This window comes from Hippocampus bargibanti, linkage group LG05, assembly GCF_051943395.1.
Source record: "Hippocampus bargibanti isolate YZ-2025 linkage group LG05, ASM5194339v1, whole genome shotgun sequence".
NCBI classification, from domain to species: Eukaryota; Metazoa; Chordata; class Actinopteri; order Syngnathiformes; family Syngnathidae; genus Hippocampus; species Hippocampus bargibanti.
Window position 1 is genome coordinate 11,012,362 of NC_142738.1, and position 14,270 is coordinate 11,026,631.

Below are 14,270 nucleotides of genomic sequence, written 5' to 3' on the forward strand. Positions count from 1 at the left end.
CTTGAAGGGAAAAGCCGAAAGGAAAAGAAGAAGAAGAAGAAATAGCACTGATTTTACATTTCAAAAAACTATTTCTGATGTTTTGCACCTTTTGTGGGAATAGATTAAACGACCCAAAAATTACAAACATCTCTCGGTAGAGTTTTATCCCACTGCGATCATGATAAAGATATGGAGATTTTAATGTATCAAAGGGCAAAAGCAAAATATGGCCTCGGTGCCACGTCCAAATTTTATTTTGTACACTGTGCACTGATTTTACTTCCCCCTCGCATATTGGGTTTTTGAGATACAGTACTGTATTCCGTATTTTATTTTGAAGTACAGTTCAGTGCCTCCAATCCATACTACATCCTCAAATTAAAGCGAAAGCGATGTTATTTATTTAGATTTTCGTTGCAAAGTTGTATTTGTGTGTTTGCGTGCGCGCGCGTGTGTATGAGAGTGCGTGTGTGTGTGCGTGTTCGGGCGCGCGCGCGTGCGTGTGCGCGTGTGAGTGTGCGCGCGCGCGTGTGTCAGAGTGTGTGAAAGTGCGTGTGTTCGGAGAAGTCGTTTCACTGAAAAGCTAGTTCACACACTTTACCTATAGGTGGCGGTAATGCATCTGAACGTTACTTGCCAATCGCCATCAAACTCCAGGTTACTTGCTAACCGGCTGGCTATATTGCCAGACAACCACCAAACGCTGGTTAATTCCTGTGTAAATGCTGCTGAGACATTTGTTTATAACTGCTATCCCATAGTTGACCACCAGATGGCTGTGCTTTTATTTTCTTGACATTCATTACATTGGTTTGTTGTCACTTCCGGTAGAGGCTTTACTTTCCGCGTTTCGTTACTTTCGTTTCACTGACAGGACGTTTCACTGACAGGAAGTTTCGTTTTCACTGAACGGACGGCGAGAATGGACTTGCTTCATCGCACTTAAGTTTCATTTTCATTGACAGGACGGCGAGAATGGACATGCTTTATCGCTGGACTGTTTAGCAAGGAAAAGATAAAAAGGACGAAGATCAAAAACTTCCATTTCGGATAGAAAGCGGGCAGTGTTTCACGGTGGTGGTGTGAAATCAAATTAAAGAATTCACCATCAGTACAAAGAACCGGAGTCCTCTGTTTTGAATGGAAGCACACCCCGCACTTTGTAAATAGTACTGTCTTTTCGTCGTCTTTATTTAGCATTAATCGCTGATGTTCATTTTTTACTTCATTGGGTGAGTACTTTAATTTCAGGCGAAATGTGACGAATGTTACCATCGTGGCTAAAATAATTTGTCAATTTTGGATTGGATTGCATTTACCTTTATTAGTCTCGTTATAACCTAACATCTCTCAGTTGAGAAATTTACAACTGACAAAATGAGACTGCACTGTGCATAAATGGCGAAGTTTAAAATGAAAGACATGCTGTTTTTGGTTTACTTTCTGCACTCACCAAGTAAGTGTCTTGTTGCTTGATAGTTGTGTCAATACTTGTTGACTGAAGCTGACGTGACGTGCTTTTGAATGCGACCTAGCTAAAAGAACCTGCTTTTGTTTATGTCTATATTGCTCATCAGTATGCTAAAATTGTATACTGATTAGTTCAAGTGGTGTGTGTGCTTCTTATCAAAGAGCTTGACTGTTAATACCATCACGCCATTCTTTACCGCATTGGAGATCCAATTTGGCAAATTGTTGATATTGCTCTTCTTTTTGTTTAGGAAGAGATGGCAGTCCATGATTTCGTTTCAAAGACACTCGCACTTCTCCAAATAGAAAGGGAAGCTGAAATAGAGCAAAACAGGTTTGTGAAGACAAAATGAACCTTGCTTTTTTTGTTGTTTTTGTCTTGTTTTTGCGTTTTCTTTTGTCACTTTGTGTTGTGTGCGTCGTGTGGAACGGATACGGATTGTTTTTCAGCATTTTTGACCACGGCATTCATCAAGGAGGAGACTGTGCTGAGCGGTTGCGCCTTTTCGGCAGCATGAATATGCCAGTACTGTTTTTGAAAGGGAGGAATGTCTGTGCCATTCGACTGTCATCGCTGGTCAGCTCTAGGGCCATTGTGTTTTTTGCGCCTGTAATGGGCAGCATCTTCACAGCCCCGCTTTGTTCAGTGGAAGGTCGGTGCTGTTGTACAGTCTACGGCTGGATGGATACATGGCTTGAGGAGCCCGCGATAAGAAGGAAGGAGTGTCAGCGCAGAGCGCCGATGCGTATATGCAACTGTCGCGGGATGGAATTGAAGCTGATTTATGGGGGACAGGAGATGTGAGACGATCTCTTTTCGTCAATGGATGCTACAGCTGCGTGTTTGCTTTAAACATTTAGCTTGTAGTCGACGTGCACATTCCACCATGATGTCCCTGATCCACTGGTGAAGAGACGCTTTGATCCTCTCCTCTTTCATCTGGAACTGCTTTATGTAACAAAGAGGGTACAGAAAGTGCTTAAGAATGAATGTCTCTCTGTGTGTTTGTGTTGTCATGTTATTTGTTACTTATTTTTTTTGTTCTTTTGACTTCAAGACGGCGCCGCGAGAGTGGCTGCCTTTCCAGCAGCTCCTATGTTTTGCTTTTCTACTTTCATTTCTTTCATAACTTTGCTGCTGTGAAAAGTAAATTTCTCCACTGCGAGACTAATAAAGGCAAATTCAATCCAATCCAATCCAATCCAATCTGGAAGCCAAAAGAACAAAAAAAAACCTAAATAACAAATATGACAATATAAGCACTTTCTGTACCCTCTTTGTTACATGAAGCAGTTCTAGATGAAAGAGGAGAGGAAATGATTAGAATAAAAAAAGAATATCGATTATTTTGTTTTCTGCACACAGGTTGTTAAAGGGGAACACATCACTCCAGAAACTTCAAAACAAAGGAAAGTGCCTGTTAAAACTTCAAATCGAAAGTCTGTCCACGGGCATGTACGGTCAAACAGTTATTGTCCTCGAGCCGAGAAAACATCTTGGCCTCTTATCTCTTCCAAGCAATAGCTTTGGACCTGGTAAGTTGGAAGAAAAAAAACATGACTGTTTATCTATTATTTTGAAACTTGTATCCTTTTTCACAGGAGATATAGTTGGTTTATATGACTCCCACGGGTGCAGCCAGACCTCTCAGATCAGCACAGGCGTTGTGATACGGGTCAGCAAAGGCTCAATAAGTGTGGCTTTTCATGATTTAAGGGATTGGCTCAGTTTTCATTCACAGGATCTATACAGTCTCTTTCAGTTGACAAATGATGTCACTTATAACCGAATGAAAAGGTAAGCAGTGCGTTTTTATTGTACATTCAAAATGTCAACTGTGTAGTCGTGTCACATGAACATTTTTTTGTGCTGGCAGGGCTTTAATTATGTTAAAAGAATACAACACTGGACCGTGTGCAAATCTGATCAAGGTTCTCTTTGGGGAGGCCAAACCTTCTCAGTCCCAGCCACGTAAGTGACAACGGACATACATTGAGACCTTCCAATTTCATTCCCATCATACAAATTTCAAGGGTATGAAAGCCAGAATATTGATAGGTTACACAATGAGATCCAACATAAGCTATTTAATTTATTTGTGAAGTTAAAGGACAATCGACGTCACTTTTTTTGTTTCCTAACTGACATCAGAAAAACGTTTTATAGCATCTAAAATACCCAAAACACGCAGTATGATATTTTTAATAAAATGCAAAACACCAATAAAAATGACTTAGTGTCTATAAAGTACTTCAATTTGAAACCGGAAGTGGCCAGTTTCAGAATGTCCCGCCTCCATGTTCGTGATGTCACGGCAAGACGCCTTGCCTTGCTCGAGAATCAAATCAATGGCTTCAGATTCGGAGAATATGCTTTCTTGTTACTCATCCAGTTATGAATACGATTCAAATAGTTGTGAAGAGGAAAGCATACATGTTTTCAATCGATTAAAGAATGTATTCCGTGTCATTTTGAGGGGGGAAATGTAGCACCGAATGTGTGTCACCTGGGGGGAAATGTAGCACCGAAAAGAGGCAGAAGAGGGCGACAAATCTCTGTGGAAACGGGCTGATTAATTCCTTACAATTTTTGTCAGTGATCAAATCAAATAGATGCTCGGTGCCACACACAAGGATTCACCATCGCGTTATGTGTTTTCCTTCTAATTTCGCCATCAACACGAAGTTTTCAAACCAAACAAAGTATTGCAAAATGCATTGAGGTGATGCAAGGTATGTCCTTTCTCGGCGTTCCTTCAGTGACGTAGGGTGAGGACTCGTCACCAACTCGAAAACAAGACTTCCCGAATATTCAGTGCGAGTCTTAAAACGTAAAATATAGCTATATGCGGTGGAATCTTTGTAAAATACGCTCAGTAGAAGTCATTTGAAGCCATTTTACAAATTATGCACACAACTTGTCCAGAGACGTCGGTTGTCCTTTAAAGCAACATTTGTGATATAGCTGTTGCATCTTTTGTGTGTCTTCTTGACCGACAACCTTTGACTTGGTGTTGTTCTCCATTAGATGAGGTCAAATTCTTTAACTCCAACCTGGATGATTCCCAGAGAGAAGCGGTGACTTTTGCATTGTCTCAGAGAGAGTTGGCAGTGGTTCATGGACCTCCAGGTACTGGGAAAACCACCACAATAGTGGAGATCATTCTGCAAGCTGTCAAAGGAGGCCAAAAGGTGCAAAAAAACCTGCCTATATTTGTCTTAACGAGGATATCAACTGGCCACAGTTTGTAAGGCATCTTATTTGATCCAGAATATGTTTTTTTATACAGGTCTTATGTTGTGCACCTTCAAATGTGGCAGTGGACAATTTAGTAGAGAGATTAGCCCCGTGCAAGGCCAAAGTTGTGAGAATCGGTCACCCTTCCAGACTTCTAGAATCTATAAAAAAGCATTCGCTGGATGCCATCCTCGCCCAGAGTGACGACGGACACATAATCGTTGACATCAGAACGAGAATTAACCAGGCTTTTGTAAGTAGGTCTGCGCAAGTCCCTTGCTGGCATGGGAGCCACCTTCCTGATGATTGCGGTGGATGTAAAGCTGAACCTTGCGTTTGGAGGGCAAGCTTCAGATGTCAGATTGGACACTTGAGTAAAGTTAAAAAATAACAGTTGAAAATAACACAACCGATGCAATGTCAATGTACCTGTGCAATGATAATCACACAAAAAACTACATAATTTGAAAACCTGTAAGCAGTTACTCAAAATTTACACAGACACTAATGCACAGATGACCTCGAACTGTACTGTATGTGCAATCCTCTCAGCTGGGAATGAAGAAGAGCAAAAATAAAGGAGAGCAGGCCTACTTCCGAAGACAAATACGTGAGCTGAAAAAAGAGCTGAACACCAGAGAAGCCAAGGCCATCGGCCCGATCCTGAAAAGTGCTGACGTTGTGTTTTCAACCAACACAGGCTAGTCAAGGCTTCAAATCACCAGATAGCAAATATCAACCGGGTACCATCGTGCTGATGACTAGAAACCACTCGTCTGCATCTGCAGGTGCGTGGGACGATGGACCTCTGAAGTTCCTGCAACCTCAGCATTTTGATTGGACAGTGATTGATGAGTGTGCCCAGTCACTGGAGAGCAGCTGCTGGATTGGTCTGCTCCAAGCTCGCAAATGCGTTCTGTCTGGAGACTACCAGCAGTTACCACCTACTATCAAATCACAAGGGTAAATATTTTTTCCTCAGTATTGGATCAATGAAAACGTTTCTTCAGCCGTCATATGTACTTCTTTGAAGGTGTCGGTGTTACGCTTCTCATCCGAAGAGCTTCGTCAGCGAACTGAAGTTGTGCTGGTAACTCTGGCCATATACAGTAAAGTCTCGTTATATCGATATTAAAGGGAGTCCGAAAAAATATCGATATAACCGGGACTATCGATATATCCGACCCTGTTTGCATGTAATTTTCTCCGTGCGTGCATAGAAATAGTATCGATATAACCGGGACTATCGATATATCCGATATCGATAAAACGAGACTTTACTGTGTGTGTGTGTGTGTGTGTGTGTGTGTATATATATATATATATATATGCAGTAAAGTCTCATTATATCGATATCGGATATATCGATAGTCCCGGTTATATCGATACTATTTCTATGCACGCACTTTACTGTGTGTGTGTGTGTGTGTGTGTGTGTGTGTGTGTGTGTGTGTGTGTATATATATATATATATATATATATATATATATATATATATATATATATATATATATATATATATATATATATATACACACACAGTAAAGTCTCGTTATATCGATATCGGATATATCGATAGTCCCGGTTATATCGATACTATTTCTATGCACGCACGGAGAAAATTACAGTAAAGTCTCGTTATATCGATATTCAAGGGAGTCCGAAAAAATATCGATATAACCGGGACTATCGATATATCCGATCCTGCGCCGAACTGCATTAAACAAAAGCCGCCAAAAGAGGGCAGCCAAGCGCCATATAAGAAACGGAGCTGGCCATTAGCTCCCTTTTTTTTGGGTGTTGTTCCCCCAATGTTGCCTCAAAATGGCACATATAATTCTTTAATGATTGTAAACATATATGCTTTAATCTTCAGAACTACAGTGTATTTGAAATATATTCATAACTGGATGTGTAACAAGAAAGCATATTATCCGAATCTTAAGCCATTGTTTGGATTCACAAGCAATGCAAGACGTCTTGGCGTGAAGTCATTTTTATTTGGATTTGAATAAAAAGTGACATCGGCTGTCCTTTAATACACAGTATGGAATGTTAATAATTTTCACAATCATCGCGCTTCAGCAGACAAAACAAGAAACATTGTTGCAAAAAACGATTGCATTCATATACAGTACAGTGGGCATGTACATAACACAACAGGGAAACTGCAACGCTTACATTTTACTGTATTATGTATACAATTTAAAAAAGTCATCGATCTTCTTCTGCTTCCCATTTTTACCTTTTAACACAAACACTTCAATCTCGTCTGCTACACATGAGCTAGCGTCTGAAAATGAAAATGGCTCTGCTACACGGGTGCTGGGCACGTAACCAAGTCACCTGACCAAGTCGACCAATGGCGCGACTGATGGCGTGACACGTAACCAAGACACGTGACCAAGGTGACCAATGGCGCGACCGATGGCGTGTCACGTGACAAAGTCACACGGCCAAGTCGACCAATAGCGCGACCGATGGCGGCTCATGTGACCAAGTCGACCAATGGCGCGACCGATGGCGGCTCATGTAACAAGACACGTGACCAAGTTGACCAATGGCGCGACGGATATATCGATATAAACAACTAAAATGGCCGGCGGGGAATGAAAAGGAGCACCGTAATAACCGGATTATCGTAATCACTGAGTATCGTACTAAACGGTACTAATTATACATAAAAAGACTAGAAATGTGCAAGGGAAATGAAAATAGTATCGTAATAAGCGGTAATATCGATATAACCGATATCGATATAACGAGACTTTACTGTACATGCAAACAGGGTCGGATATATCGATAGTCCCTGTTATATCGATATTTTTTCGGACTCCCTTGAATATCGATATAACGAGACTTTATATATCTAATGGACAGAGGTGGCAGTGACAGACCTCTGCTCTGGTAGGTCCCTGGGACCTTTGCCACCTGGGCCAGAGTTACCAGCACAACTTTAGTTCGCTGACGAAGCTTTTTGGATGAGGAGCGAAACGTCCGACACCTTCAAAGAAGTACAGATGATGGCTGAAGAAACATTTTCCTCGGTGGATGACTCCTGTACGACTGAGCCTACACAGACGCCTCAGGACTGCATGTTTTTCAATCAATCATCACCTTTTTTTTTTCTTTCCTTGATATGATCCTTATTGTTCTTCCATTGTTCCTTCAGGGCGGCTTCAAAAGCTTTGTCTCTCAGTCTAATGGAGAGACTCATCCAGATGTATGGAGACTCAGTTGTGCGGATGCTAACAGTTCAGTACCGCATGAACAGTGCCATCATGGAATGGTCCTCCAAAGCGATGTACCACGGAGGTTTGGCAGCACATAGTTCAGTGGAGGCACACTTACTAAAGTGAGAATCACCTCAGTGAAAAAAATAAAAGTAAAAAGTACCATACTTCAATAAATGTCGCAAACAGAGATCTCCCGGGGGTCGCCTGCGTCGACGAAACCAGCACACCTCTTTTTCTCATCGACACGGCTGCCTGTGGTCTGACAGAAATGGCTGATGAGCAATCCAAAGGCAACCCAGGTTAGGTGTTCCTTCTTAATTGGACTTGAAAAGCATCATTAGGTCACTGATTCTGTAAACTGTCAAATGTGTCTGCAATGAATATCTATTTTCAGAGTATGTTTAGTAATAATAATGATAATACATTTTATTTATAAGCGCCTTTCAAAGCTCTCTGGGACACTTTACAATCACAAAACAAGCACATACATAAAACCACAGTTAACTCATTCCTTACCATTGACAAATTGATTCGGGAATTTAAAATATGACGTAGAGCGCCATACCCGAATCTCGTTTTTTTTTTTTTTTTTTTTAAACATGCTTGGCTGCCGATAAAGCGCTGGCCATGGCCTCTGGCAGTGTTTCTTCTTTCCCACAAGGGGCAGCATTTCCCTTTTTTCTATGTTAGCACTTTGTACCAGCTTCAGCTATTGTTAAAGCACTGTATAAACCAATGTGTATGTATTGCATTGTATTTTGGACAGCCACCCTCATTTAAAGCTCATATAAGTCCATCTGATGAAAGAAGAGAGTCTAAGGTTTCTAACGCTGTATTGAAATTTTATCTAGTCCTAAAATTCAATATTCTGTGTCCTGGAATTTGAGTGCCAATGACAACAACCCTGGGACTGCAGTGGACACATTTTTGCACGTGTCTGGCAGTGAATGAGTGAAAATTCTAAATAAATACAAGTGTTATAGAAATCTCGCCCGGATATTTATAATTAAGCTTTTGTCATAAGTTTTCATCTCAACATAACTATCTTACTGAAAATTGCAAATAAAAACATAAATAATTACAAGTGCTATGAAAATCACAGCCCGTATATTTAGAATTAATCATTTGTTATATTTACTAGGATATGGTGTTTTGTTCATTGTAAAACAATTGATTAATTAAGAATGTAATAATAAAGAAACTTTACTGAAGTTTTTTCCCCATGAATTTCAAAAATTAAATATTTTTTAGAAGACTTGATTTTTTTTGGACCATTTAACTCATTGACTGCCATTCCCAAATTGATTTGGGAATTGAAAAGCGTGACGTGAAGCGCCATTCCCAAATTTGCTCGAGGGGGTGAGGGGGGTGCGAATCAAGCTAGGTCAGACCTCTGGCAATGTTTTTCCCTCCCACAAGTGCTCAGCATTTGCCTTTGGTACAGCCGCTCCCGCTTCCATTGCATAGAACTCTAGAGCCAAATAAGATCGGCATAAACGTTTACTAATGAAAGAAGAGAGTCTAAAGATTCTTATGCTGACTTTTTTTGTTTTAATTACCAAATGCTTTAATTTTTGACCTTCAAACTTTAAAATATTCAATACATTGCAGCCACATTTATTTAAAAGAAAAAAATTGCAAAACATAAGTTCTTATTTGTGTGATCTATGAACATATCTTCTTTTTCTCAGGTGAAGTTGAAATCGTAGCGCTGCACATTAAAGCCTTGACTGAAGCTGGGGTGAAGACCAAGGACATAGCTGTTATTTCTCCGTACAATTTGCAGGTAACTTACTTGGGTGGGAAGCTGGATTTAAAATAATCATAATTGGTCTTTGGTCGGGTAAAACTTTATCATCATGTTGTGACAGTTTGTCAGAGATATAACGGACAGAGACTCGGGACCAGAATGATCGTCCCTACTGCCGGCAGGAAACAGTCATTCATGACATGCGTCTGAATTCTGCGCCCCTCTGCCAAGCTATTTATTGAGAGTATATGCAAATTAAAGTGAGACATTAGTAAAACATAGTTCTCTTGATTAGAATATCACGCCTCTGGACGTTCTGGGCAGCTGTAAGCAATAAAACATTGTGTTTTCCATGAACTGATAAGTTTGTAACCTGGCTAATGAGCTCCTTCCTGTGAGGGAGTTCCAAGGCCAGATCTTCTCGATGAAGGTAACAGTTAAACTGGGCTGTGTCTGTTTCACTCTGATTTACTGTGGCCATCTGCGCCTTGACTGTGGGCCCTTTGTTTAGTTGGCCAGCTAAGCACGGCACTTTTAAACATGATAACGTCTTATTCTCCATCACAGTTTAACAAATGTTTTGGGTTGTGAGTTTCCTGCTTAACATCTGATCATAGTTTTCATGCTTGTGCCTCTGGGAAGGTCGAACTCCTGTGTCAGAAACTTTCTGCAAAGCATCCAGCGCTAGAAATCAAGTCAGTGGATAGCTTTCAAGGCAGAGAGAAAGAAGCTGTGGTCTTGTCTTTAGTCCGGTCCAATCGGAAAGGTACATTGTCAATTTCGGGGCTTGGTTCTTTAGCAACCTCGCCACCATATTGAATCTAATTTGAAGAATGTTCATACTTCCTGAATGCAGGTAAAATTGGTTTTCTGGCAGACGACAGAAGGATCAACGTTGCTGTCACACGTGCGAGACGCCATGTGGCCATCGTGTGTGACACCCAGACGGTTCAAAATCACGCTTTCCTCAAGACGCTGGTCCACCACGTCACTGAGTACGGGGAGGTTCGAACAGCTTTTGAATACCTACAGGACATTGTCCCGCAAAATTACATCCGTGACCACAAAGGCTCAAAACCTGAAACTTTGACAACGCAGAAACCCAAGGGAAAGAAACCCAAACTGGTTCCCAAGAAACCAAATGGACATAGTACGCATGCTAACAAATGCAACAATCCTATAAAGCCAAGTGTATCGGCGCTCGCTGAGGAGAAACCAAAAAGGAACCAACAAAGTGAGGTCAGAGAGATGGTGGAGAACTTTATGAAGAATCTTGATCAGAGTGAACTCGAATTCCCGCCGTCGCTCAACTCCTACGACCGCCTGCTAGTGCACCAGATCGCCGAAGAGCTCAGTCTCATGTCTCTAAGTAAAGGCAAGGGGAAAGACAGGTACGTTACCATATCCAAACCAGCAGCTCAAGAACAGGCGGAAAGAGAAGAAAGCGAGGAGGTAGCAACAACCTCCCAGCGGCAGGACACTCCTCAACACCCCCCAAAAGAATCTCCATTAGATTTAAAAAGGTTACATATCGAACGAATGAAGAGGGCAGATAATGCTCAACAAAAGAAACAGCAAAGCTCAGGCACCAGACAGAAGTCCACTGCCGCTAAAGGTTAGCGTTGCAAACATCTGCATTCTTACCTTGCCAAATTTTTGTCAACTGTTTTCACGGTCTTCCAGGAAAAAAGACGATCAAAGCAGGCGCCTGCGAAATTGCGGCAACCGCTTCCCCGGGCGACGACTTTGACGCCTTAATCAGAGATGTGGTGAAGGCAGACGGAATCTGCAGTTTTGTCAAGTGTAAAGCCTCCGTGCTAACACTTGGACAGCTTTGTCTGTTCTGCAACAGACAATATTGTTTCAGTCACCATGTACCAGAGGTAAGGCAGCAGGAAAACTCAAACCTTGACACGTAGACTTTGCATTGTTTTAAAGGTGTTTGAATAGCATGTGCGATACATAATTCACATTTCAGCAAGCATCCGTCTGTGTAGGCTCTCAGTCGTACAGGAGTGGTAAATCGATGAAAAGGTTTCTTCAGCCGTCATCTGTACTTCCTCAGCGAACTAAAGTTGTGCTGGTAACTCTGGCCCTATAATGGACAGAGGTGGCTGTGCCAGACCTCTGCTCTGATAGGTCTTTTGCCACCTCTATCCATACAGGTAAAATCCGAGTTACGACCGGGTTCCGTTCCGAACGGTCGAAAGTCAAACAGTCGTAAATTGAATAACATTCCAAATGGCTGACGCGAGGTTTATACGACAGAATAGTATACGATGTCAATCTGTTGTTTTTAAAGAACGTTTTCTATTAAGTACTATTATATAACAAACTGCTGACAGTTCAATTATAAATCTTGTAACTTTTAGTGTCATTTTTATCATTTTATATTTCGTATTATCGATTTTTATTACTGTGTCATTCTGCTGACCTAAATACGCACAGCTTCCCATGCATACGCGCTGTTGAAAAATCGCTCTCCCTGCTAAGAGAGAAGTCAGAAGAGGTTGCCCAACACACACGCTCAGACTTCGGCAGACGCCGAAGGAAAAAAAGTCCCAAAGAGCCGGTGGCGGCGTAGGCCGACGCGGCGTTCTCATCGCGCCCTGGCCGGCGTTGGGGGAACCCTCGACCCGAGCGCCTTCGTCCACCCGCCTTGGCGTCGTGGACACTCCCACCTGCCTGCCATTGTGACAGATAGCGTAACACCAGCACGCGCTGGCTGGCCAAAATTGTTGTCCGCGTTTGTGAAGAAATTTTATTTTGTATGCTTATTTTGTGAAATGCTGTAATATTCTCTGTTAAGATAAATGAGGCATGCTGAATGTTGAGCGGATCTGGCAACGCAGCCACAACGCTACATATGGTCCTTTGACAGCGATAAAAAAAAATAGTTCTTATACAATGCTGAGAGAAGCGGTTGCTCTCCGTGCTTGGCAAATAACCGTCCTACTTGTTCAATCTAAACAAGAAGGGCCATATTGATTCTTTATTCTACCAAATGCATCGCAAACGCTGCAGATCTCAACAGTGTTGCTGGGCTGCAACTGTAGCGGTGCCAGCCGTAGAATAATAAAAAAAGGGTCTGGCGGTCGTGGTCGTAACTCGCACCGGTCGTAAATTGGATTTTACCTGTATATAGGATAGGGCCGGAGTTACCGGCACAACTTCAGTTCGCTGACTGCTCTTCGGATGAGGAACGAAACATCCGACACCTTCAAAGAAGTACAGATGACGACAGAAGAAACCTTTTCATGGAAGTTTTATCACGCAATAGCAGTTATGGTCTAAAACGTTAAATATCCTGCGCCGAATTAGCCAAAATAAAAAGTCGATGCACCTTACTCACATGCAACACGTGTCAACTTACCTGTTCAGGTCTTTAAATGTTGGTATCATTTCAGGTGCACGGCTGTGGAGATAAAGCCAAAACTCGCGCTCGAATGAGAATAAGCAAGGAAGGGGTTCTGTACGCCGGCAGCGGGACAAAAGACAAATCCATGGACCCCAAGAAGAAAGCTTATCTACACAGAAAACTGGAGTCTAAATGCAAAGATATGGCCACACAGAGGAAAACAAAAAGCAAAGAAAAGGATGGGTAACAATTCGGAAATAAAGTTGTGTTAGTCCTGTTAAAAATTAATAGTACAGTAAAGTCTCCTTATATCGATATTCTTGGGAGTTGGAAAAAATATCGATAGAACCGGACCATCAATATATCCTGCGCCAAACTGCATTAAAAGAGGGCAATAAATGGGATATCTTTGATATGGCATGTAATTTTCTCCTTGAGTTCATGGATTGCGTATCTAGCATGCTTTTGTACTGTAGTGAAGTGAAAAATAAACTTATGCATTAAATAAAAACGTCATTTATTATTTTCATAACGCACTCTTGCAATCGTCACTCTGAGTAGCACTTGACATTGTTCTATACACACGAGAGAAACCACGAACGCCAGCATGTACATACTGCATGAAAAACTGATTATTGCAACCGCTAAAGATATCTGAATACAACACAATTAAATACATGTACATGTATGGAAAACAAAAACTGCTATGTCTACATTACTTACGTTGATAAAGTATTCTGCGGCACGTCGAACTCTTTTGCGATGGAGGATTTGCTCCTTGTTGGATTCTCCTCGACAGCCACTATTGCCTTGTACTTCGTTCCGAGGTCTCAATTCTTACGTTACCCCATGGTTGAAATTGGTGTTGAACAATTGTATACTGTATAAGAAGATGTTTTTCAGATGCCATTGCAGCTCTGCTACACAGTGCAAGACACGAAAGCTGGTCACGTGACAAACGGTGTGACCGATACAGATATCGCTAATGGTGGTACTGTATAGAAACCCCTAAGCAAATATCGATTCAACTTAAAGGACAACCGACGTTTCCGGGCAAGTTGTGTCCATAATTTGTAAAATGGCTACAAATGACTGAGCATATTTTACAAAGATTCCACTGCATATAGCTATATTTTACGTTTTAAGACTCACGCTGAATATTCCGGAAGTCTTGTTTTTGAGTTGGTGATGATATAACGAGACTTACCCTATGTCACTGAAGGAACGGCCTCACCC

General features: G+C 41.6%; 1 protein-coding gene across 2 annotated transcripts; it reads left to right on the forward strand.

Annotated features, from left to right (window-relative positions):
- The first annotated feature begins 854 nt into the window (after positions 1 to 854).
- Positions 855 to 14,220, forward strand: ighmbp2 (immunoglobulin mu DNA binding protein 2). Of its 2 annotated transcripts, none has more exons than XM_088996454.1 (16): positions 855 to 1,214; positions 1,704 to 1,786; positions 2,819 to 2,988; positions 3,055 to 3,250; positions 3,330 to 3,424; positions 4,481 to 4,644; positions 4,743 to 4,943; positions 5,243 to 5,390; positions 5,479 to 5,653; positions 7,863 to 8,045; positions 8,113 to 8,225; positions 9,618 to 9,712; positions 10,319 to 10,442; positions 10,533 to 11,291; positions 11,360 to 11,559; positions 13,084 to 14,220. In XM_088996454.1, exons 2-16 carry the CDS (start codon positions 1,710 to 1,712, stop codon positions 13,279 to 13,281), a joined length of 2,898 nt encoding a protein of 965 aa, XP_088852580.1. In that variant the 5' UTR covers positions 855 to 1,214; positions 1,704 to 1,709; the 3' UTR covers positions 13,282 to 14,220. The 2 variants fall into 2 exon arrangements, with proteins under 2 accessions (XP_088852580.1, XP_088852581.1); XM_088996455.1 differs by having other exon boundaries at positions 1,708 to 1,786.
- The last annotated feature ends 50 nt before the right edge of the window (positions 14,221 to 14,270 follow it).